We start from the raw sequence: 25,617 nt of genomic DNA, 5'->3' as shown, positions 1-25,617 counted from the left end.
TAGAGCGCACCTGATTATAAGCCGCACCCACTACATTTCGGCAGGTAAACCGATTTTGTACATACACAAGCCGCACCTGTATATTAGCCGCATGCGCCCACATTGACATAACGCAATGATAACACGATATTAACCCATACCCGATACAGTCTAAAAATCACAGCCGGCAAAATGAGCAGAAAATGATACCGGCACTTAAGATTGAATGCAGACCTCCAGAGTCCGGGTGCCCGTTGAAAGTAATCCAAGGAAAAAAGTGTATATTTCCAGAGGTAAGGGTGGGAAAAATACATATCCATTATTGTCGGCTGCGTCCACAAACACGTCTCACCTTTACTCCACTTCCCGTCAGCCCGCGTTTGTCCCACCCCTTCTTTCTCATTTGCTCGTGCAAAACATATCAGAATACGTTTCTAAAATAAATACATTACAAAATATACAGTTGCAAATACATATACATGGTTACACATATTTACAAAGAAAGACAGTACACCGAGAGAGTTTTCAAAGCTTTAATAATAATATTATAACTTTCATCCCAAACCGTGCCTGTGAAGGGTAGCAAAACGCTACTAGCAACACGCTCGCGACACATTAAACGGGTCTTTTAAAAAAAACATACCGTACTTGTAGAAATCACGGTAATCCGTCCTCATCTTCCTCCTTATTATTGACGTCGTTAAAGTCGTCTTACTTCAGTATGGGTAAGAGACTTTGTCATATAGACGTCGTCCCACGCTCCCTTATTCAAAAACACGCTAGCAACACGCTCGCAAAGTTCCTTTCTTTTAGCAATTTGCATGATGAGGATATGTCTACGCTAATTTAATTTGTGCACAAGCTAAGAAGTATATCCCACCGGTCTAAATCTTAGCTTTTGTACTCGAGCGCCACTGGCGGCTGTTAAAAGAATTACATAAATTGGCCGCATCACTGAATAAGCCGCAGGGTTGAAAGTTTGGGGAAAAAGTAGCGGCTTATAGTCCGGAATTTACGGTAGGTTAATCAAGTTAATTTTGTAGCATGGAAGTCTGAGAAATACACAACCAAAAACAGCCAACTTTACATGGGAGAACTGAAGATGATCTAACGATCTTTCTATTTTTGAACCTTCTTTAACTGCTTCACGATTTAATATTGTCATATCGTCCAGAAAGTAATTTTTGTGCTAAGTGTATACAAGTCGAGCATGCATAAAAGCTCGTCGAAATAGAATTTTTCAGAGCTCCTGACACACTGCATTTTTCCTAGTTTAGCATATGTTAGCATGCTAATGTACATTGTTTGGGTGCAGGACTGTGGCACTCTGCTGTCTGAGGGTGACAACCAGGGCTGTTACCCTCTGGATGGACACGTCCTGTGCAAGAACTGTAACACGGGACGCATCCAGGCGCTCTCCGCCAAGGCCACCACTGACCTCTGAACCGGCGACCAATCCTTCCCTGCTGAATTGCTAGCACACACAATTTAAACATTTATACTAACTACATTGTTGTGAAACTAGACAGAATAATTAATTGGAGCTTTTTTTATCACAAACATCGCTAAGTGGGAAAGAAATTCAAATTGGTTTCACTTTGCCGTGGCTAATTAGGAATATAACTTAGAGGGAACTCAAATGACAGATACCTAAGATACCTAAGGGTGTGTTAAAGTACTGACATTTACAGTATCAGGGAATAAAATCTATTGATTATTAACAATATGCTAGCATATTTTTCATGCTAAGCTAGGCGGCTCAGTGTTTTTGATGGCGATCAACACAATCATTGGCCACACATAAATTGATTCTCAAACAGCTGAGTCTTGGCACTGCGACCTAAAAGCTTAATAAAATGTTTGATATTCTGCAGACTTATAGTATTTCACTTTGCAAACACTTTTAAATGTGGGTATCGTTTTATTTTAGCATACGGTTTGCTGATTAGGAGAACATTAGACTATGAGTGTGTGTGGTCCAAGCTCGATCATCAATTATCACATTTCTGAGGGCTAATCGGTCAAAATCGATCTACATTTTTGACATCTGAGTCTAATTTTCATCTACCGTGTTTACATATTAATGACGCTAACATTCCGCTAACAGCCTTGCTGTGTAACTTTCGCAATTGCTTATGAACTATGTATGTGTCCTATGCAGAACGAAAATATGCAACTTTATTTCATGTGCTTTTGGAAAGTTTCCCATTAGCATGGCTAATGTCATTTGCATTGGACACTTTGAGATGTTTTTTAATAGTTATAGTTTGTTTTCAAGAATCTTAATTGCTATCTCTGGCACCATTTCCACCAATTGCATGCACATCTTCTCAGTTTTTCGTCCAACTCTTTGTTTCCGGCCTTTACGCTAATATAAAGAAGGCTAATCAGTGAAAATGTTATCTTGTATAGCGAGCAAGTAGCTTAACTTAGCATAATGCTATCTAACTGCGGAATCATTTGTGTTCCAATCCTCAAATGTGTTGAAAATATTTACCAGATTCTTGTTGTGTTTATGCTAAGCTAGGCTTTTTACCAACTCGCCGTAGAAATTACATGTGTACGACAAGCTAAGAATGTGATTTGCAAGCTACAGTTAGTTTAAACTAGCACGAAGACAGCTTATTGGCAGAGCCTTGTAGTTTGACTAAAAAGTGTACGACATTTATCTATTCCTTTCCATTCTTGCTCTAGTGTTTTGCAAGGTATATAGCAGATATTTGGGGTGGACATTTTTTTTTAAATAATAATGCTTAAGTTAACCTGGCTCGAATAACATAAAACCTGTGACTAAGAAAGAATTGTAGTATGGGACCTTTATATTATTTTTTTCCAAGTGTACGGCACGCCCGCGGTTTCTTATTTCTTGGCATTATGCGAATTCAAACAGGATTCTTGCACAAAACGGTTAGCACAGAATAAATGTCAAAGCGATGTTATTTTTTCATGCTCATGTGTTGTTATCTTGCTGCCTTTTTGTTTATAAACATGCCTTTGCCCTATGTGACCAAAGTAAACAAACAAGATGGCAAACAATTTTTCCCCTTCTTTAATAAAAGAATCAATTACTCACATTTTTTGTCGTTGTTTGTAAGCATGTTAACTAGCCTGCACTGAGTGAGTTATCTTTTTTTGAGAAAAAATCATAGTTAGAATATTTTTTTTTTTTTCAATGTCCCTCTTGTGGGTGTGTCAGCTTGAAATACAAAGTAAAAAAAAAAATAAAAATTAGTGTTTCACCTCCATCCATGCTGGACTTCAAACAGGGGACACCCTGAACCGGTTGCCAGACAGTCGCAGGGCACACAGAGACAGAAAACTCACTTGCTCATTCACACTTTGGGACCATTTGGCCCGGCCAATTTACCTGACATGCATGTTTTTGAAATGTGGGAGAAAACCAGAGTGCCCGGAGGAAACCCTCACAAGCACAGGGAGAACATGCAAACTCCGCAAGGGGAGGCTGCGGTAGCTGGATTTGATCATATGACCTCAGAACTGTGCTGCGAACACACGAACCATTCAGCCGCCGTGCCGCCTCTAGCGTTTCACCTATTGACCCGATTTTTCCGACCACAAAGCTGGATTAAGAAGTGCACCTTCAAAAATAGCTTTTTGTAAAATATTTTCATAGACAAGGCACACTTGGACTATAAGGTGCACTTTTGAATTTTTTTTTTTTTTAAGTGCGCCTTATAGTCTAGAACGGGGGTAGGGAACCTATGGCTCGGGAGCCATATATGGCTCTTTTCATGAGTACGTATGGCTCCGAAATAAAATGTAACTATTGCACATCTCTCTGTGGCGTTCCAAAGTCATCCCGATTTTGGTCCATATAAAGCCGAAGCAACTTAATGCAGAAGTTCGATAAACTGTTTAAACTGATTAATAAAAACGCTGGCAAACGACTTTGATTGGGTGAGCAGTACAGGTGGGCGGATCCCTGCACGCAGCGCAAGGCACTTCCTTCTCTCTCTCTCGCTCAGTGCAGTCTACACCCAAAGTGAATATGACGATATGCTTATCGTTTGCAGTCATTTGTGACATTTTTACAAAAGAACTTTGCATGCACATTGTTTTGAAACTGTTTTAAGGACAAATTTCATGGAAAAAAATTGCCTCAACACTCTTAATTGAAGGTGGAAGACAAATTGTAAATGGCATATTTTCATTGACTTGGGACACAAGACTTGGCATTATTATCATTTCATACATTTGATTAAATCATCAAATGACACACAGTGAAATCAAATGTGCTGAAGAATTAGCTTTTGTCTAGAGCGCATGTTTGGCAGTTTTTTCGTTTTTTTCTGAAAATATATGATGTGGCTCTCTCAATTTCTTTTTAAAACATTTTTTGCTTTTATGGCTTTTTGGGTCAAAAAGGTTCCTGACCCCTGGTCTAGAAAGTATGGTAGGTATTTATCATTCTGAAATTCGTATTAGCATTTAAGCTGATATTGATCTCAGTTTTTTCACTTGCTGTTTTGCTTGTAAACGTGTTCCTGAATATAAGCTTTCCTACCCTTGGTGATTGCCAGATCCAATCTCCTTTATCTTTTCTGTTGGTAACTTTTGTTAGCATTGTAACTTTTGCTCCCATCCCTACCGGGTGATAGTGACTCATTTCATGTTTTTGCATGTGTTTTAGTAGCTGTTGCCGTGCCAGCATGTCGAGAGATTTCCTGGTCATTTGTCTGTTCCAACCCCGCCGTTCCTCGGCTCGACAAGCTGCGGGCCGAAAATCGCTGAGCTCGCGCATGCATTCGCGTGCGCCACTCAAGTCGCCGGCGGCTCTCTGCTCGCTTTAGTGCGCATAAATCTGTTGTTTACAAACAAATTGATGAGTGATGCGCCCCCCGGCCAACATTGCACCCCCTCCCCTTTCATACAGTGCCCCCTTTTGCATAAATATTCCGCCGTGACTCCACTTTCTACCCCTTCTCCTTAAACGTCTTCTAGTACGCTGAATTATTGTGCAAGAAGCCACGAATGGGATGTGGATGGGAAAAGGTAACGCGAGACGGTAGATAGATACAAGAACAGGGTTCCTACAGCTTATATTCAAGACTTGAAATAATTTGAGACCAAGTCAACCAAAAAAAGAACAAACGAAACAAAAAAAATACATCGTGTATCGACAATACCTGGCACAGCTGTAAGCCATGGAGAATAACGTTCGTTGGGCAGCCAATTCTCATTATTGTACACTTTTCTATGGTCCAAAGTTAACGTCTCTGTCCAAAGTTGCTATATGTATGTGGATAGACCCAAGACCTGCGTCTGCTCAGAAATGCCCGACTGAAACTACATCACTGTATTGATTTTTTTTTTTTTAGTTCCCTTATGGTCATGCAATGTTGTCACAAAAGTCAATCGGTGAATTATTTTAAAAAAACAATTGATAAAAGTTACTAAAACTTTTTAGTTCAAACTACCGTAAATTCCGGACTATAAGCTGCTACTTTTTTCCCAAATGTTCAGCCCTGCGGCTTATTCAGTGAAGCGGCCAATTTGTAATTTTTCTAACGGCCACCAGCGGCACTCGAGTACAAAAGGTAAGATTTAGACCGGTGGAATTGTGCGCCGAGGTAGACTGCATCTGCCTCCTCTTAGTTTACGTTCGAATTGTCCGTATGACAAAGGTTCGTTCCAATTTTGAGGAAAACGCCCTTGATGGCGACAGTTATAAGGAGAAAGCTGAAGACGGTTTAACGTGAATTTCGCAATTGCGGTACGGCTTTTTTTAACAGCTACGCTTTATGCGTTGCGAGCGTGTTAGGAGTAGCGTGGTGGTACCTTTCACAGGCACGGTTTGGGATGAAAGTTATATTATTATTAAAACTTTGAAAACTCTCTCGGTGTCTTTATTTGTAAATATGTGTAACCATGTATAATATGTATTTGCAACTGTATATTTTTGTAATGTATTTATTTTAGAGACTTATTGTGATATGTTTTCTACGAGCGAATCAAAAAGAAGAGGCGGAGCAAACGCGGGCTGACGGGAAGTGGGGTAAAGCTGAGTTAAATCTCTTTGTTGTTGCAGCGGACAATAGTGGATATATATTTTTCCCACCCTTAACTTTGGAAATACACATTTTTTTCATTGGATTACTTTCAACGGGACCTGGACTTTAAATGTTTGCAATAAATTCTAACTACCGGTATCATTTTCCGTTCATGTTGCCAATTGTGGTGGATGGTTTGTGTACTATATCTGCAGTTACAATTGCGGCACCTAAAGTCAGGTTTGGGTTAAACTTGTGACTGTGTTACATCTTTAAATGTTGGCGCATGCGGCTTATATACAGGTGCGGCTTGTGTAAGGACAAAACTAACTATGTCCGCAAAATGTGGTGCGTGCGGCTTATAATCAGTCGCGCTCTATAGTCCGGATTTTACGGTAATATAAATCTTATTAATGTGTTTACATTTTCATGACTTTCAAAAATTGGATGTTGGACATTAGGCCTTATTTTAGAATATTGAATTCAATCCCATTTAATACTTCAAGGGCTGGAACATTGAAGGTGATTGGGGAATGAAATGGAAATGGAAGGTCATAAGTATTTGAAAAGGGGTTTAAGGTGTAGGAAATCGGGTGTCCTTTTGCTTTATTATTGTATTGTTCTCAGCGAAGGGATGCTGCTGGAAATGTGAATTTCCCTGCGAGGGGGGAATAAAGTATCTATCTATCTATCTATCTAAAGGGTGGGTCACGGGACAAATAGCCGAAAAAGTTTACGGTCAAAAGGGGATCCGATTCGGACTGCAATTACAATCCTAGCGCATTACCTCTTCATCTTTTCAGTGAGTTAAGTTAGGCTTTTAGTTTATTTTGGCTAAACTTGTGAGTGTTTTCAGATGGATCTTTTAATGATAGCTTGGATTATGTGCTAGTTTAAAGGCGTCAAACTCATTTTAGTTCAGGGACCACATTGCAGAAAAAACATTCTGACAGTAAATTTACGGCATAAAAGTGTGCCTTAGCTGGAGGGCTGGGGGTCTTTTCGAAGGCTCACGGTTAAATTATGATTCAATTATGTCAGATTTGATTATACATATGCTGCCCTACTTACAAACAAAATGTTCTGAATGATTGTAAGTTGAATCTGTTCGTAAGTTGCTTCAGTGCTATATTTTGTACGGAATGTATGTTTAAGGCTTGTATAAGTAACCTGTATTGTTTTGTACTAAAAAAAAATAAACACGTCATAAAATAATATGCTCTATAAAGATGAATAAAGTTAAGTTTAACTTACTTTTGGAATATGAGCTTCAAAAGTTAGGTGACTTTCTCCTCTGTGGTCGAAAGTGGATCTGTGGTCGAAAAAGCGATCCAACCGTTTTCTCAACCGCATCAAGCTTTCATATTCCACTTTCATTTCAGAAGAAATGGCTCGTCTCCTTTTTACACTTTACTCCAACCATTTTGAATGGATGCAAGCGATATTAAAAAATAAAAATGCAAAGCAACTGGAAGCTGATTTAACAGCACAGCAGTGCTTTTAATCGAGACCCTCCGAGTCAAATAAAAACGCTCCAAAGGCGAGCTACAAATTTGTGCACTGATCGGCAAGCACTTCAAACCTTTCACAATTTATTAAAGACTGTTCAAAGAATGCCAGGCTGAATAGTCGGCCCTTAGAATTTTGCAGCTTACCAAATCTGTCCCGCTTTCTTAAAAGTTTGGACTGAGTTAAAGCTTCTTTAAACTTCAAAAGACACAAAAGTGTCATTTTTTTATTCGGTATTTTTCATATTGCCTTAAACAGCGCATTTGTGACTAAAACAACATTGGATTGTGTTTCTTCAATGTTTTCTGGTTGATTAATGGTAGTCAGAAAATACCGCTACAGTCGGTACTTTGCAGGTGGCGCCTGGGTTTGGTGACATCAAGTGAGCAGATTAAGAATTGCAAGTCATTCTCTGATGCGCAGGAGCTCATATTTTCCCGGGCCTTCTTCAGCATTTCTCACGGCTCACATTTGGCCTGCGGGCCATGTTTGTTTGCCGTCTTGTTGAGGCACTGGTTTACCTTTGCATTTGACAACAATGCCATCCAGTGGTAAAATATTACACACTGGGCCTTTAAGAATCTTACATTTGAGTCAAGTCATGTTTATTTGTATAGCCCTTAATTACAAAGAGTCTCAAAGGGCTGCACAGACCACAGATTAATGCAAACCACAGACTATTATTACACCATCCGCTGATTTAAAACCCACATGAGGGCAAGGAAATACTCAAAAACTTTAGTTTAAGAAAAGTAAAGAAACCTTGAGAAGGGACTGCACATGAGATAAACATTCTCATTTTTCTTTTTACTTTATATATTTAATTAACTTTACTATATTTTCTCTGTATTTCTACAGTACTTTCTGTTCCCTTGAAAACTCTTAACTTTGTAGTGTTTGACTCTTTCATGTGAATTTTGTTTGTAATAATGCGATGTTCAACGAAAACGTTTTGGGGGGAAAACGTAAGACCCTTTAAGGCGCCCTCGGCTGGATTAAAGTGGTATTACAACCCTACAACTTCACAACGAGATCCAATGCACGTGCTTCGTGGCTCATAAATCAAGCAACGCGACAAATGGATCAGGCTCGATTTTATCGATTCGTTGTCGGGTCTACACTGCAATCGAGTTTACAGAGAAATAAGGCACCGTTTACCAGGAGTGTGGCGGTGGTCTGCACAGGAGGTGCAGGATTTCACTCCACCTCGAAGCTCTAAAGAGATGAGAGGAACAAGATTAAAATTTCCTTTGGTCACCGTGAAGGCGAAGAGATCAAAGATGCGGCGATCACAGCTTGCCTGTCGCTGGCGTTTGCTGCAAGCTACTGTATGTTTGCAAGCAAACCGGCGTCCGCAGCTCACAAGTCTGCAAAAGTTCAGCCGCCGGCGGATACCTAACGCTCAAACTTTTACCGTTTGATCCTTGGATTTTAGCTACTATGCTAACTGTTGCCTTGGTGATTTTACTAAGATCAGTGATAGGTAAGACTAAAGGATAAATAATTCTTCTAAAGTTTTTTGAGCTCTAAGTGTAGCTGTCAAGGAAAACTAGATACTCTAGCATTCATTCCATGTTCTCTGCCTTTTCCTCACAATTCCGTGCAGAAACGAAAAGGTTGAAAAGTGAAAGCGAGTTTCTCCCTTTCCGTTCTTTAGCCTCGAGGTCGCGAGGTGCCGCCTCAAAAGAGCTCCTTAAATCATGAGAACCGCGTTACCTTTCCGTAGCGCTCCCGCCCGTAAGACGCTAAAGTCGAAGGACTTATCCCGGATCCCTACGACGTTCCCGTCGTGAATATCAAGCAGGCGCCGCTCGCTCTGCTAACGCTAACCGAGCGCTACAAGGATCACACTGAGAGAGTGCGGCAGGCCAGACAAAGGTCAGCTACAAAAATGACTTATCCCTACGTTGAAATGTTAGATTTGTATTAGCAGTTATTTCAAAGGACTTGTTTGCCGATATAACTTTGACAATAGTGAAGCTAAGTTAGCCACTGAATCAGGGTTGGGAACCTATTGCTTTCAAATGGTGTACTATGTTTGTGTACTGTAATGCTAAATGTAATTCACCCTGGTCATCCTGAAAGGGGGATACCACTTGTGAGGTCCCTTCTCAAGGTTTTCTCTTTTTCCTTTCCTTTTTTGAGGTTTTGAGTTGTTCCTTGCCCGCATGTTGGTTTAAGATCAGGTAATTGTGTCATTGTAATCCTGTGCAGTCCTTTGAGACAGTTTTGTGAGTAAGGGCTATATAAATAAATTTGACTTGACTTGGCTTTCAAACCATATATGGCTCTTTTCATGAGTACATATGGCTCGGAGATAAAATTTAACAGTAGCAAATTTTTATGGGGCATTCCAATCATTCGTTTAAACCAGGGGTGTCAAACTCGGGGCCACACGAGAGAACAAACATTCTGTAGGGGGCCGGACTAGTAGAAAGAAAAAGAGAGATAAAGAAATAAGAGAAAGAGGGAGGGAAAATGAGAGAGGGCGGGACAAAGAAAGAAAGAAAGAAAGGGAGAGAGCGTGAGAAACAAAAGAGATAAAAAGAAGTTGTAAGAGAGGGGGAAAGAAAGGGAGAGGAAGAAAGAAATCTAAAGAGAAATAGAAAGACAGGGAGACAGAGAAAAGAGAAAATAAAGCACGAAGAGTAGGAAGAGAGAAAGAGAAAAGGAAAAAAGGAAGTTAGAGCAAAATAAGTTGACAAAGACACAGAGAAAGAGACAAAGAGGAACAATGGAAGAGAAAAAGAGACACAGAGAGTGAAAGAGAGAGACATGGAGAAAAGGGGTGGAAAGAGAGAGAGAGAGAAATAAATAAATACAAGTACAGTGTCTTTGTGAGAGGCACCTGGCTTTGGCAACATTAAGTTGACATTTTTCAACCTGCAGCTTATTTTTCTCTTGCGCTTTTCTGAGTGTTGTCTTGCGGGCCGGATTCAATCCCTAAGCGGGCCTGATCTGGCCCGCGGGCCGCCTGTTTGACACCTGTGGTTTAAACTGTTGTTTAGATGCGTGTTAAGCCATAGCAATACCAAGTCATTCTATGGTTTAGTCCAGTTTATATAGTGCACATTTGAAACTACAGTTTACAGTCGGTGTCGTACAAACATTACCCGGTTTTGCAGTAAGTCTCCAAGAAATCCTTTAAATCAAAGCTCATTAAACTATGTATCTTCACTGTTGAAATACGTTATAATAAAAACCCACAGAAAACACTCGAAAAAAACACACAAAACGCCAGCTAACCGCTCAGAGCAAATTGATTGGGTTTGCAGTAGAAGTGGGCGGATCTCTGCACACAGTACAAAGCACACTGTTAACTTGCACTTGCAGTCTGCACTGAAAGTAAATACGACGATGTCCTTATCGTTTGCAGTCTTTAGGAAATTTTTACAAATAACTTTGCTTGCACCCTGTTTTGAAACCTTTATTTAGGACAAAAATGATGGTCTAAATGAGCCTCACTCTTAAGTAACTTGGGTAGGGAAACAAATTTAAGTCGTATATATTTTGATATGGGAGACGGACTCTGGCATTATTATTATTTCATAGATTTGATCAAATGACACAGTGAAATAAAATGTGCTTGTCTGGAGATATTTGGTGGTTTTGTTGAATTGTGTCTAATATGTATATGGTGTGGCTCTCTTGATTAAAAAAAAAATTGTATGATTTATTTATTTTTTTTTTTTTGCTTTTATGGCTCTTTGGGTCAAAAAGGTTCCTGACCCCTGCGCTAAATCTGAATTAATCCACTATTTTTTTAACCTTGACTGCAATGTATATGCCAAATAGTCTTTTCGTCATTATTCTAGAATTGGCGTGCTGCCAGGGGAGGCACGTGAGGCTGTGCTTCAACCGTCATCATGGAAATATAAAATGTAAAATACTTAAATCAGGGGTTCCCAGACTTGTGGCCTAGGGGCCATTTTGAAGCCCTCAAGATGATAGTTTGAGGCCCCTGCCTTAACAAAAAAGTTAAAGGGGTAGTGTGTATTATTTCAGCACTAGATGTTATAGTATTCTGTCGCGCAACCGAAAACGAGTGCTAAAAATCACAAGAAAGAATGAAAATGTTTCTACTTTTGCCCAGCTTTCACCAGGTTTTTGTTTTTTGGGTACCCGTAGCAGCTGGATGTCATCTCCCTCTAGGTGAGTGCCTGGAGGAAACCCACACAAGCAGGGGGAGAACATGCAAACTCCACAGAGGAAGGTTCGATCTCATTACCTCAGAACTGTGCCACACACGTGCTAACCACTGCACTGCCGTGCTGCCGGAAATATTTTCATATGAATTCTTATCTATCCATCTATCGAATCCAGGTTGCAACAGGGAAAGTGCTGAATCCTTACCACTAGACCACAAGTGATATAGGTAACATATGAAAGGGAATTTGATTTTATCTCATTATTGCATTGTCTCTATCTACGGTACCAGAAACTAATGTATGAGAATGGAGAAAACAAGGACAAAAAACACAAAAAGCATGACAAGGGAAACAACTCTTTGGTGTATCTGATGAGTAATCGGTCGTTGAAGTGTAAATATTTTGTACATTTTTATGTTCATATCGTGTTCATACTTTTAATAATAGCCGCACGTATCCAACTTTTATCACTTACAACGCTTAGTTTGAGCTGAGTAAAAGAGAAACGAAATTTGATACCGATTTTTAATAAACAGAGGGGCGCGTTATACACGAATAAATACGTCAAGACAATAAAACAAGTTTTCTATGCTACAGTTTATATATTGTTTTTTTGTCCTGCTAATAAAATTATGTACAAAATGTACTGCATTTTTTGTAAATCTGACAGTGCTTCACAAGACATGAACGTCACTGCACGTTGTTGTATTCTAACCACTTATCTTAGCTGAGTATTAGCGTCAGCTACATTTCCGGAGTAAATCTGCGATTCACGTGATTTCTCCACGTGACGATAAGTCATATTGAAAAGTTTGTTGATTTGCATTTCAATTCGTCGTTAATGATAATTGGTCCAGACTCCGGCTGCACTGTTAAATGTAAATATGTGCGGGATCAAGTCAATGAGTCAATTAGCGGTGCCGCGTCAAGATTAATACAATTTTCTTCATGAATAGCAATTTCCTCCACATAACGTTTAATTGACTGTTCCTGCGATTAATGTCTTTGTGTTTTCAAAGTGCAGTTATTGTAATAAATACATGTGTTTTCATTGTTTTTCCTCCCTTTGGACAAAAAAAAAGTTTAAAATCCGTCTTTGATTCCCTCGATGCACAATTATTTGATCGCAATAGGAGCTACAATTATTTCTTAAAAAGTAAATCTTTTGGACGCACAACTAAAACCACGATTATTCCCAGCAGCCAGACTTCGTTGCTTTTTGCTCGTAACAGAGGGAATAAACAATTGCGATTTCTTGTATGTAATCCCAAATTTGCTTAGGGTTTTAGTCATTTAAGATTTTTTTGTTGTTTAATTAAATTTAGTCCCATGGTCAAAAAGATGAAACCAATTTATCTGTAGTTCTTGGTAGTTTATAATTTTGCTTTTCATTTGGTTGTTGAAACACTTTGATTATAGATTGCAAAAATTAAAAACTTTTCTTAACCAATGGAGACTAAATCAGTCAATAAAACCGTTTTAAGCATCACTAAATATTTTGTTTTAAACGGACCGTGTGGATTGTTTAGTGCCTCATAGTAGTAAAAATGAACTAAATAATCAGCAAAAAGAGATGATCTATCATACAAACATGCATTTTTCAAAAATACTGGTTGTTTGAGAAGTTAGCATTTATTTTTTACACAACATTATTCCTACCTAAAGGGAGCTGACATAATTGTTTGCCATCTTGCTGCCACGGGTACCGAAAAAGATCAGAAAGGCTGGGCAATTTAATGAGAAGTTTTGGTCACTTTAAGTCTCAGTAGTTTGTATTTTTCCTTGTGCTTTTAACACTAATTTTCAGTTGCACTACACTATACATCAACATCTAGTGGTCAAATACTGTAACCTGTCCCTTTACAGATAATGCAAAGTAATGATTATTTAAATGTATTTTAACACATATCCATCCCTACTATGGATTCTCATCGATCTTGAAGAGCATGGAGGGGAAAAAAAGTGAATATGTTCAAATTATATACCATTTTTTTCTAAAAACATTTTTAAAAAGAATGGGTTTGGTGGTAGGAAATGTAAAATTAAGTTCACTGTCAACTAATGTACTTTTTTACTGGGTGGGGGAAAAAAAATCTAACAATTTGGTATCAAAAATTGAATGAGCTGTATTTTTAAAAAATGTATTAAAACAGTTTAAAATGACGAAATACAAATAGGTGTATGTCAATCAAAATGTACACATTTCATAAATTTCAAGTTCCATTTCTAAATATATTTTTTATTCGTTCATTGTTTAACGTGCACGTAAAAAAGCAGAATTTTGAGCCAGCAAGGAGAACAGGAGAGAACCCCACAAAACTCTCAAGATGTAAAAATCCAACCTGTTCTAAAGGTCCTACCCAACCCTGTCTTTTTAATAAGATCTCCCAGGTTAGTATTAACATATCAACCCAGAAGAGAGGGGAAAGTCAGCAACATGATATGCAACTTGTGACAATGATGAAACAGTGCACAAGCTCTCAATAATATTAAAAATAAAAAACAAAGATAAAGATAGTGTCCTGTAACCATTTTTGAATTTATTGATCCTTTGCACACACGAAACCTAACAACGTGACGACACCATGGCGACCGGCAGTAAACCGTAGTAAGCAGGGGGTGAGGCCAGTAAACAGACAAAGACAAAAAAAGTTATACACCATTGGCAATGACCTCATCAGAAAGCACAAAAAGCGCTATTTAGAGAAATTGAGGACCGACCCATACTTTCTTCCTCCTGACATATTCACATATCTAACCAAATCGTCCTGACATCAGTCCACACAATCTGTACCACTGTATAGTAAATGGAGTATCCCCATACACCTGTGCTTGTAAATCAATCAATTGTACCTTGTAAAAAATGTTTGCTGCCGATCCTGAAATAAATTAGGGCGGCCAGTGTTGTGCTTCGGCGCACAAGTCCCTCTTTTTGATGGCAGATAAACATTACCGTCTTCTGTCTTCATCAAGAGGGATACGCTAAAATTTCAAATCAGGTTTAGAACCTTGTCAGTTACCACAGCAATAAAGCACCATCGTTATTTTTTTTCCGTCTCCGTGATTTATATTTCTTTTTACTCAAATGCTCATTCAAGTGCTGTCTGCTACTGTGCTTCTTTCGTTATGGCTCTCATTCTGCCAGGGAAGGCAACTTGGCACATGCAAAGGGTCAAAAGTATAGTGCGATATAGTATAGTGCAATCCAATATAGCAGCCAGATTTTTTTTATAATTATAATTTGACAGTAGAGAAGTTGTTTGAGAAAAGAAACTTTATAGGAACAGTACGTTTTTTAGTTAAAGAAATGCTTGAGCCTGTAAATCAGTTTTTTTTCTACGGTTTTAATGCATTATAGAATATTTGATAAATAAATGTTTCTCCTTCGTGGGTCCCTTTAGAACACAACCCCAGAAAAACCAAGGGATTACTGTAAAGCAAATTTTAGTTGGGAAATTATGTAAAATAGATATATAGATATAATATTTAATCACACCAAAATGACACCCGTCAACCTCACTGGGTTTCGAAAATTATGAAATGAAGTCACTTTTATTGTACCACTACTATTATTAGTCATTTTTGTCTGTCCAATTTCCGTTTACTCACTGAGGTAAATGGACAAATGTCAACTGACGTATTCCTTAAATAATCAAATAAAAGCCTGTTCCCTCCCCCTTTTTCCTCACGTTGTCTCACCCTGGCTGAGGTCTCTCAACTTATCCTCAGCTGATTTATGCGGGCTGTTTTTTGTCGGGGATCAAGCGTCTGTGATTAAGGGGATTTGGGAGGAGAGGAAGTATGTGTGCATGTGTGTGTGTTTGTATGCGTTTTAAGGATTTGCTGGATTAGCGGTGCAAAGTTCACGTGTGTATGCGTGCATGTGTGTGTGTAAACAGCTGAATGTCACAGGTTGTGTGTACTATCATTGACTTTAGTCTGTGCACTGGATTAAAGCAGCATCGGCCACCGTAGCAATGGGAACAAATGCTTTGCCAAAATACAATATCCATCTATCCATTTTCTGCACCGCTTATTCTCGGTGAGGTCGCGGGACTGCTGGAGCCCTTTCCAGCTATCTTCGGGCAGTGGGCAGAGAAGACCCCGTTCTGGTTGCCAGCCGGTCGCAGGGCAAACAGGGACAGAAAAACATTCACACGCTCGCTAACACCTAGGGAACATTTGCAATGTAGGAGGAAACCCGAGTGCCGAGAGGAAACCCATGCAGGCACCGGGAGAACATGCAAACTCCGCACAGGAAGGTTGGTAGCTGGATTTGAACCCATGACCTCAAAACTGTGCCGTGAATGCACTAACCACTCATCCGGCATGACTCATTTTGAATGCCTGTCGCAGTCTATCTTTGTTTACCCCAAATGCGGCTTCTCCAAGTCCGCTGCAGAGGTTCTACAAAGGCACTTACACAGTAGACCCCCAAAATACAGCTTCCCCACCTTATAACGTTTTCACTTTACACTTCAGAATAAGATATGTTTTGGGCCCTTTTTCATGGTATTTCCCCACTATATGATATCGAACAACAAATTATTTTGCATGCCCAAAAACCTATAATATTAAAATTGTGCAGTGTTTGTGTGCATGACAAGTTGCACTCTAAGAAGCTACAAAATGCATGTTTGGTATTGTGTTGCATCACGGCATCATTAACCTGCACATATCCTATTGTTTGGTTTTGTTGATTTTTGTCTTAATATATGGTGTGGCTCTCTCAAAAATGCTATTATGGCTCTTTGGATCCAGACCCCTGCTATATACTTTTTTGTTATTTTAATGTTTGATTGAGGTACTATTGGTTAGGAGCTAACTACCATTGGTTTCTATCTCCCACAATACACCAATTTCTCTTATTGATTCTCCCCTCCGAAATGGATTACTGCAGACCTGGGCACTCGGGTCCTAGAGGACCGCATCCCCAGCCTGATTTTGGAGGTTTCTCTGCTCCAAAACAGGTAGTTCAGATCACCAGGACTGTTAACAAACTCTTGCCATCTTGCTGACGAGCTGATAACTTGTATCAACTGAGGTGAAGAAAAAAAACCTCAAAAATTAAGCGAACATGCGGGCCTTGATGGCTGGATTGCCCAGGTCTGGAATACCGTAATGTCATATCCCAGGGATCTACTGTGATGTATAAGGGAGCAACATGAGGTTGCCAATGGATGGTATACAACGTGTTACAAAGAAGGTGGAAAATGACTTTATTGTATTTGTTCTAAGCTCTGGTGTGATGTAAATAAAGCAGACAACAAAAGCTAAGAAACAAAAAGTCATCAAAATAAAATGGAGCAACATAAAGCTAACAAATTATTCAATTAAAATAAATAGCAGACAGAACATAAACTATACAGACTAAGATTTAGTGTCATGTAAAGCACTCAGAGAGCATCCAAATAGTGTTCAGAAGCAGAGTAAAATCACGGAGAAGTCATTTGGAACAATTATAAAGCATGCAGAAAAAGCTTGGGAACAGCGCAAAGCATACAGAGCCTTCCAAAGGACTAAAAAAATGTAACACAGACAGAAAGAACTAAGTAAAACATGATGAGATTCAACAAAATAAACAATATAAAGCACTTAGGAATTATGTCATACCAAAATAAAAGAAAGGAAGTTCTCATTTTCAATGTAAAGTTGACGAGGCGGCTCCATTTCCTTTAAGGATCTGAGTTAAACTCGTTATGCTGAATTAAACGACTCCCACTGCCATGCTCATCCCTTCTCAAAGTTTAATCAGTCCTTTAGAGGTGAACCGCACTCCCCCTGTTTTTTAGCATTAGCTTCCTCGTGGCTGGTCGGCCACACGCATCCTTTCTCCCCCGCGCCGCACGTCAATGATTCACGAAGTACACGCTCGGAAGTCATTTTGCAGATACAGTTTGCGGTTCTGCTTTTTGCGCGGCACGCTCGTAGTTGCCCGACGCACGAGCATTTGCACACAGCGATACGCGCTTAAGCGCCTGCGGGATTTTAAACCACGGGTTAGCCTCAAATTTACATCTCGGAATGTTGCACCTTAGGCGGGAAAAGTGTGAGTGATACCAGCTCGCATTTGAAGAAATCATTAAGAATTAAGAGCGCAAAAGACGACTTTGAGCTGGCACGGGAAGTAAGTCACGGATTGTCGCGTGATGTTGTCAGCTCTCTTATTTGAAAGCTTTTGACTTGACACGGGGGGACGACAACGCCTGAAATCTTCTGCCCTTGTTTTTACAGAAAACAGTAATGTAAAACAGGCAGGAAGTGCTTTGGAATCATTTGGCGTGGCTAGGATGCATTTAAGCGTAACAGAAAACACATAAGAAGTGCTCAGAAACACTGTGGGAGAAACTCGCAAAAAACAGGAAGTGCAAAGGCGTAACATAAAGCAGGCAGGAGCACTATGACATAAACAGGAAGTCACGTTACCCACATCGGAAGTGGTTCACTGACGATTGGAACTGTTTTGGAGAAATACACTGAAACCAAAACGGAAGTCGTTGCCAATGTCAAGTGAACTAATCAAATGAATGAGCATTGGTTTGTTTTTGGAAACATCTTTAGCTTCATTACGGGCGGCTGTCCCAATGCAGTTAAAGAATTAAAAGCAGTTAGTTGAATGGGATGACGTTTAGGTAGTTACAGCACTCAAGCCGCACGCACCCTTAGCTTTTTTTCTTTACTTGGTGTGTTTTGCCAGCCATCTGCTCCGACGTTTCAAGAAAATTAGGACGCTAAACTGAACGATGCAGATGTGTATACACTTGAGAACACGTACTGTATAACAGTCTCCCTCAAACTTTTAACTTATGTATCACCAATGAAAATATTTATCTAAAAAAAATTCACAACATTTTGTGACCAATTAATAGGAGAAGCAATTTCACAAGGTGGAAGAGAACCCCGCCGGCGACAACCCACACTGGCGCGTTGGGGCAACCAGTCACCCAGACCCCTAAAGCCTGCGTGTGCTCCCAGTCTTCTTGGCGAGCAGGCAGGCGCGGTGGCGAACCGGAACCATCCGGGGTGGTGGAGCTGTCACAGTTCTGCAGTCAGGTTTGATTTGAGTATCGCCTACTGGACAATGAGACTGTTGCCCTTGCTTTAGTGGGTTTACCGGATCACCGAACCCTTGTCTGTTCCTTGGACCATGACTGCTGTCTTTAGTGATATTGATACTGTTGCCCCAATATCTTAGAATAGAATATAGAATAGAATATACCTTTATTGTCATCGTTAAAAACGGGTTTGACATATTGTGACAACGAAATTGGTCGTGGCACTCCAGGTTCACATTTACTAGTGAGGATAAAAGAAAACAAAGAAGATAAAGGAACAAAGAAGATAAGGTTATAATTTACACAATATAAAAGAACCAAGAAGGTAAAGGTTATAATTTACACAATATTTACACAAGAAAGGTGGGCGTGTAGGATGTTACATACAGGGTTGGGTAGGGTTACTTTAACTTGATTACTTTCAATTACTTTTGGATTACTCCAATACCAAATATGCTAATAAAAGACAAAAGAAACTAAATATGAATAAAATTATGACTCACAACACGTGGTAAGCTTTCTCTCCTGGCTTTGATCTCTTTGATCACCGGCAAAACGAACATAAAATGCGACAGAAACAAAATGAAAATAAATCCAAACAGCTTGCCAACATCATTTGTGCCGTTCCATGTATTCCGTTACTCCCCAAAGCCTTTAGTAATTTTATTCATATTTAGCTTCTTTTGTCTTTTATTAACATATTTGGTATTGGAGTAATCCAAAAGTAATTGAAAGTAATCCAGTTAAAGTAACCCTACCCAACCCTGTTTATGACAGATGCTATTGACAGGCAGCGTAATTTACTTCAACCAAATACAAGTACATGTATTCAGTTACTCCCCAAGCCTGCACAAAATTTAGTAATTTTATTCATATTTAGTTTCTTTTGTCTTTTATTAGCATATTTGGTATTGGAGTAATCCAAAAGTAACTGAATGTAATCAAGTTAAAGTAACCCTACCCAACCCTGGTTGCACACAGTTTTGGGATCATGTTAGTGCAATATGCGGTAGTGCAAAAATAGGCAACATTGTGCAAAGTGAGCATAGGCATTTTACATCTATATGAGGTAGTGTGTTTGCAAGAGTTTCAGTTTTTTGTGCGGTGTGTGTTAAAATTCTTGTTCCCCATGAACCGAACCTTGACCGAATAACGACATCCATTGCTGTACTAATGTGTGTTTCTGCACTGTGCTCCCACGCCACCCTGAACGGGTACTAGACAGATGTGGTACACTGCCACGAAAGGTTCTGGATGTCAGCTGGGCGACCCCCTGAGAGAGGACCATGCCCTACTGCAAAAATGATCCCCGTCGTACCCAAAACCCCCGCTGAAACAGGTTCGGGCGACAGCTGGGCGACCCCTCCCACTCTGTAATGCGCCAACGTAATGCTGCATTTTCAACAACGCGAAAATCTGGATTTTCTGACCGACACATTGCCTTTGTTCTCCTTGGGACTCCATGCGGCCATAAACCAGAGCAGGCCGGCGAATATGGCCCGAATCAAGATGGCTGACTGGGGTCTCCGGGCTTGGAGTACGATCACACTAGAATCTTAAGGCTGCAAGGTTCTGTGGCTCTCGCGGTTTCTGTCGCTCGGATGAGGAAAACCCGCCGTGAGGTCCCCATCAACTGCAAAAAGGGACTTGGCCCTTTTTCTATAGTCCCGGTAAGGCCTTTGTGCCACTAACTCCCCGAAGGGGCTCTCCTTTGTTCTCGAATGGACGCAAGAAAAAGATTTCACAACAAACTGGTGCTAGGTATAAATACCATTTCTGACACGAATTCCCGTTTCCCTTAATAAGTTGATTGTTTTAACACCACGAGTTCTGCATTCGTTTGTGTGCCTACATTTTTCCTTTGCACTGATTTTTTTTCCATTGGACTCATTTTCATGGAAGCAAAATCGATAATTTATTATGTTTTGAAGTAATTGCCTTACATATTAATGGTACCAGCCAAGACCACGAAATCCTATCATTCTGTTTCATTTTGTTCTCTTTGTTTGGTGGAGATCAAGTTTCTTCAGTAGATTTTTAGACACACACTAAATCTGGGAGTGCGTGTGTGTCTTGATAACAGTATATTGAACAATCAAAAACGGTAAAAATAATTGCTTTGTAGCCAATCCTTCAAATTAAAGGACTGAAAAGGTTTTTCATTCTGTTTCCTTGATATAATTATCTGAAAACAAATGTGGTTCTCTAAAAACGCAAGACGAGTTTAAAAAGAAATAAACTTGCTCTTAGTCCATCCATCTATCCATTATCTGCACCGCTTATCCTCAGTAGGGTCGCGGGGGTGCTGGAGCCCATCTCACCTATCTCCGGGCTTTGGGCAGGGGACACCCTGAACTGGTTGCCAGCCAGTCACAGGGCACACAGGGACAGACAATGAGCTCGCTCATTCACACCTAGGGACAATTTGGACCGACCAATTCACCTGACATGCATGTTTTTGGAATGTGGGAGGAAACCGGATTACCCAGAGGAAACCCATGCAAGCACGGGGAGAACATGCAAACTCCACACAGGCGGTTCGATCTCATGATCTCAGAACTGTGCCGCACACGCGCTAACCACTGCGCTGCAATGCTGCCCACTTGCTCTTAATTTAAATGATTAATCAATTATTTGTTTAAATATTTTATTAACCACCCATGAATGCTACACTATTATTAGGCAATTGATGTCTCCACTTCTCACGGTTGATCTTGATTTAAAGTAAAGAGGGTAGCTGCTTCGATAAGCTGGAATAAAACATTCACACGCTGTCTTTACTTTAAAAACGGCAAAAAAAACACTTCCCTGCGTGCGTCAGTAAATATACCCCCCCCAAAAGGATAACATGACCGCTCTTGACTTCCTAATTAAGTTGAAATGTTCAAGTCAACTTTGTACGCCTGATTGAAAAAATAATTAAATTAAAAATCAAAATCTGGCCATTGAACTTTTGTTTTTATATTTGTAGTTTGGGGCGATCAATTCATATGAAAAGAAAGGTCCAAATGTATTTGGTTGAAGCGCGAGTAGACTGCAAATTGACTTCCTGTCTTTTGCTGCTCACTTCCTCTCACCCTCTTTAATCAGCCAGTCCTCACAAAAGGCCATTGAGGCGCATTAAGTGGAGTGTCCTTAGTCTTATCGGGCTCATTCACACGAGTTCATTTCACCAAGAATGTTATCACGACTCCGTCTGTCTGCTCATAATTGGCTTTTTTGAGGCTTTTCACACTAAAAAGATGAGTACAAAAAATAAATGACACTTCCCCGCGGACTTCTGTTTTTCCTTTTTCTTTTTGGAAGCAGCCTTCCAAAAAGATGCCGGCGCGTCGTTATTGTTCTGCTGTTTATTTCTATTTACGGCGCTTAATACAATGATTCCCAGGCGCGACCTATTTAAGCGCAGCCTTTGGCAATCAGCAACAAAGTTAACGCGCGTGTGTGCGTGAGCTTGTGTACGAGTGAGCGTAGGTGGAGGTTCAGAGGCCGCTTGTTTGTCTTCATTTAAGCGATGCTCTGTTGCCATAGGAGCAATGCTTCCTTCCTCTATCCCAGACTCAGATCGCGGAATTTTAATTGATGAGAAAGTGTCAAAACTGGGCTTGGAAGTTTGAAAGGGTTAATAGAGTCCAGATTTTCACGTAGTTCTTCTGTTTTTGTTTTTTTTTTTTTTGCACAAGGTCGTGGTTGTCAGGAGTAACTGAGTAGAGATTACGTTTATTGTGTTCATTGTTATTGAACCTGCACAGGGCCAAGCGCGTCTTGAGCTATATAATTGTGGCCTTTAAGCTTTACTTAGACTAAATGGAGATTCGTTTATTCAATTTCATGATCCCACAAAACATTAAAAACGGTAAAAGAAGAAGAAGTTGTTGCATGTGCTTTGGCCTTTCGGTGGCAGTTTAAAACAGAAATACAGTGGCCCCTCTACATACGAGATAAATTAATTCCCGGATCGAGATTGTGTCTAGAATTTCTCATATATCGAATGAATTTTCCTTATAAAAAATAACTGAAAACCAATTAATCGGTTCCCGGCCTCCCGAAATTATATAAGTTAACCTTAAAAAGGTATGAAAAGCACTAAAAACACATTCATATAGTATTTGGACATGGAAATACACTAATAAGAAAAACAAGATATTAACAAAAAAAGCTTATAAGCACATACTATAAAGCAGTGTTTTTCAACCCTTTTTTAACCAAGGTACACTTTTTTTTATAATAAAGGTCAGAGGGACACCGTTCTTTGAAAATGTTTGACAATGAAGTTATGTCAAACATTTCACTGTACTACCTCATAAGTAGGTAATTAGTATATAAAAAAAATTAATATTACTTAAAGTAAAAAAGAATGATGTGCTTTATTTATGTTTTTATTTCTACAGTGCAATCTTAAACCGATTTGTTAAACAAATTAAGTTGTTAAATGTACTGTTCTACCTCATGAGCAGATAATTAGTATATAAAAAGTGTATAAAAATCTACTGCCACCTACTGATATGGATGACTATTACTGTTCCTCGTCTGAAGAAAATATACTGAAGCAAAAATACTGAATAATGGCCTGATTTTTTGGGAAAGATAAAATTGGGCAAATTCCAGCGGCACACGAGACAAGGTTTCATGGCGCACTGGTTGAAAAACACTGCTATAGAGGAAGTCAGCGGTTGATAATGGAGGGAGGATGAGAGAGCGCGATATCAAAAAACAACACAAATGCGCAGGATCAGGTCTATAAAATTGGAAAAGAATGTGCTAACTGGGATGAGGTGATGCTCTTCTCTTGTATGTCGGGCAAGATTTTTGCTTAAAAGACATTCTGTATCTCATATTTCTTGTAACTGCAATAATTCGAATGTAGATGGGCCACTGTTACACAAAAAGGTTGAAACTCATTTTAAAGGTACCATGAGTTTAGGGGGGGTTAAAACTATGAGGAGAAGATCAGCATCTGTTTTCCTAAGTCAAAGCAAAAAATAATGACTGTGCATGGTGGAATCAGTCCGACCTTAATTGCAATACATAAAATAATGCAACTTCTCATGTTAAGTCCAACCTTCCACAATAAAAATAATCAGACAGCTTTGAAAAGTGAACAAAAAAAGAGTCAACAGCACATTACTTTGTCCTGTCAGCAAGGAGACTTGCCCCATTGGAACCTGCTCAGTTTCCCGCCACCTCGGACGATACAAATAAAGACAAAATTAGGTAATAATCCACAGATTCAACAAATCCCAGTTGCACATTATGATGTGATCTCTCCTTTTGCACAATAACACACAGCCCAATTGAAAAAGTGGGTCAGCCAAGCTATTCTTAGTAGCCGCCGAAACATCCTGCATTTCCCCTCCAAACAAGCTACGCTAACACTACCAAATCAACACGCAGGTTGAAATGAACTTTTTGGCTCCTAATTTTATTTGTTATGCAAATGCTCTCATGATGGGAATGTTTTTTTCCTATTTGGACATTTTCAAACAACTTTTCACTCATTTCCTCATCACTTTAATTTACTTGCAAGAAACAAGCTGAAAGCTGCATTGCTGTGGCCCCAAAGATATCACTATTTTCATGCACACACGCAAACTAACACTGATTTCACACGCTAGAAGTTGATGTATCTGTCCAGAATATATGTAGGTACAACCCAGGATAACTCATGAGTGCTTTTGTCAATTGTTTATGAAAGTGGGACCTTGAGGAATAGAACAGGAAAATATTGTAGTTAAAAACAAAAAATGTTATTGAGTACAACTTGTATTTGGTTGAAGTAAATTACGCTGCCTGTCAATAGCATCCGTCATAAACAGGGTTGGGTAGGGTTACTTTAACTGGATTACTTTCAATTACTTTTGGATTACTCCAATACCAAATATGTTAATAGAAGACAAAAGAAACTAAATATGAATAAAATTACTAAAGGCTTGGGGAGTAACGGAATACATGGAATGGCAAAAATGATGCTAGCAAGCTCTTTGGATTTATTTTCATTTTGTTTCTGTCGCATTTTATGTTAGTTTTGCCGGAGATCAAAAAGATCAAAGACAGGAGAGAAAGCTTACCACGTGTTGTGAGTCATCATTTTATTCATATTTAGTTTTTTTGTCTTTTATTAGCATATTTGGTATTGGAGTAATCCAAAAGTAATTGAAAGTAATCCAGTTAAAGTAACCCTACCCAACCCTTGTCATAGATAATGCCTGTATTGGCGCCCATCAATCCCTTTTTAAATGAATACTTACTGAAAAAAAGTATTTGTAACTGTAGACTTATTGTGGGGTTTTGGCAAAAGACTGAAGTCACCCATGAAAGACTCAAGTATGTTATTCGCGGCAAAGAGAAATTCATAAAACATCTAAAAAGCCTGCCTAAGTGAAAATAAATCCACACAGGTGGAATTTTAGCTTTTTTTTAACACCGTTAATGATAATGTTGGAGCAATCAGGTAGGATACATCACAAACACACAAGGCTGTGTGCGCTGGCTCACCAGAGCAGAAAGTGATTTGGAGGCCGAGCAGAAAATGCACGGTCTCCCTGCAGGCATTGCATGACAAATTTGAGAACCGGCACACTCCCCTTCCGCGTTTTGTTTGTTTGTTTGCTTGTTTGGATGACTACCTGAACGCTCATTTCACCCCTGGCCCCGGCGTCCTAAATTACGGCTCTATCTTTTTTTCTCTTTCTTCTTTCATAGCCTCGGCTCAACCCTGACGCTTGTTTTAAGGTCAGTTACGTCGGAAGCTTTTCTGTCAGGTGCTGGTTAGAATTTCCAGGAATGTTTTATTAATAAATGTCTTTTGTAGTCAGCGAGAAAGAGCATGGTTTCCCTTCTTGTGGAAAAAAATGTTTTTTTTTAAAAGTTATGTAACCACACGGGCAATACTATATTTTCTGTAAATATACATCG

At 39.5% G+C, this 25,617-nt stretch overlaps 1 protein-coding gene and 1 long non-coding RNA gene across 2 annotated transcripts in view; one reads left to right on the top strand and one right to left on the bottom strand.

Annotated features, from left to right (window-relative positions):
• lpp (LIM domain containing preferred translocation partner in lipoma) overlaps nt 1-2,612 on the top strand; it is a 206,936-nt gene extending 204,324 nt beyond the window's left edge. The window contains exon 11 of the mRNA XM_088348866.1: nt 1,295-2,612. Coding sequence (XP_088204992.1) covers nt 1,295-1,423 — 129 coding nt within the window. The 3' untranslated portion in view covers nt 1,424-2,612. The remainder of the gene's footprint in view (nt 1-1,294) is intronic.
• LOC148355490 (uncharacterized) overlaps nt 1-25,617 on the bottom strand; it is a 68,901-nt gene that overhangs the window by 30,834 nt on the left and 12,450 nt on the right. The window lies entirely within an intron of this gene.

The sequence above is a fragment of the Urocampus carinirostris genome, chromosome 12, assembly GCF_059441175.1.
Source record: "Urocampus carinirostris isolate Australia breed hairy pipefish chromosome 12, RoL_Ucar_1.0, whole genome shotgun sequence".
Taxonomy (NCBI): domain Eukaryota; kingdom Metazoa; phylum Chordata; class Actinopteri; order Syngnathiformes; family Syngnathidae; genus Urocampus; species Urocampus carinirostris.
The sequence above is the reverse complement of the archived record's forward strand: the minus strand, read 5'-3'. Positions and strand labels throughout refer to the sequence as shown.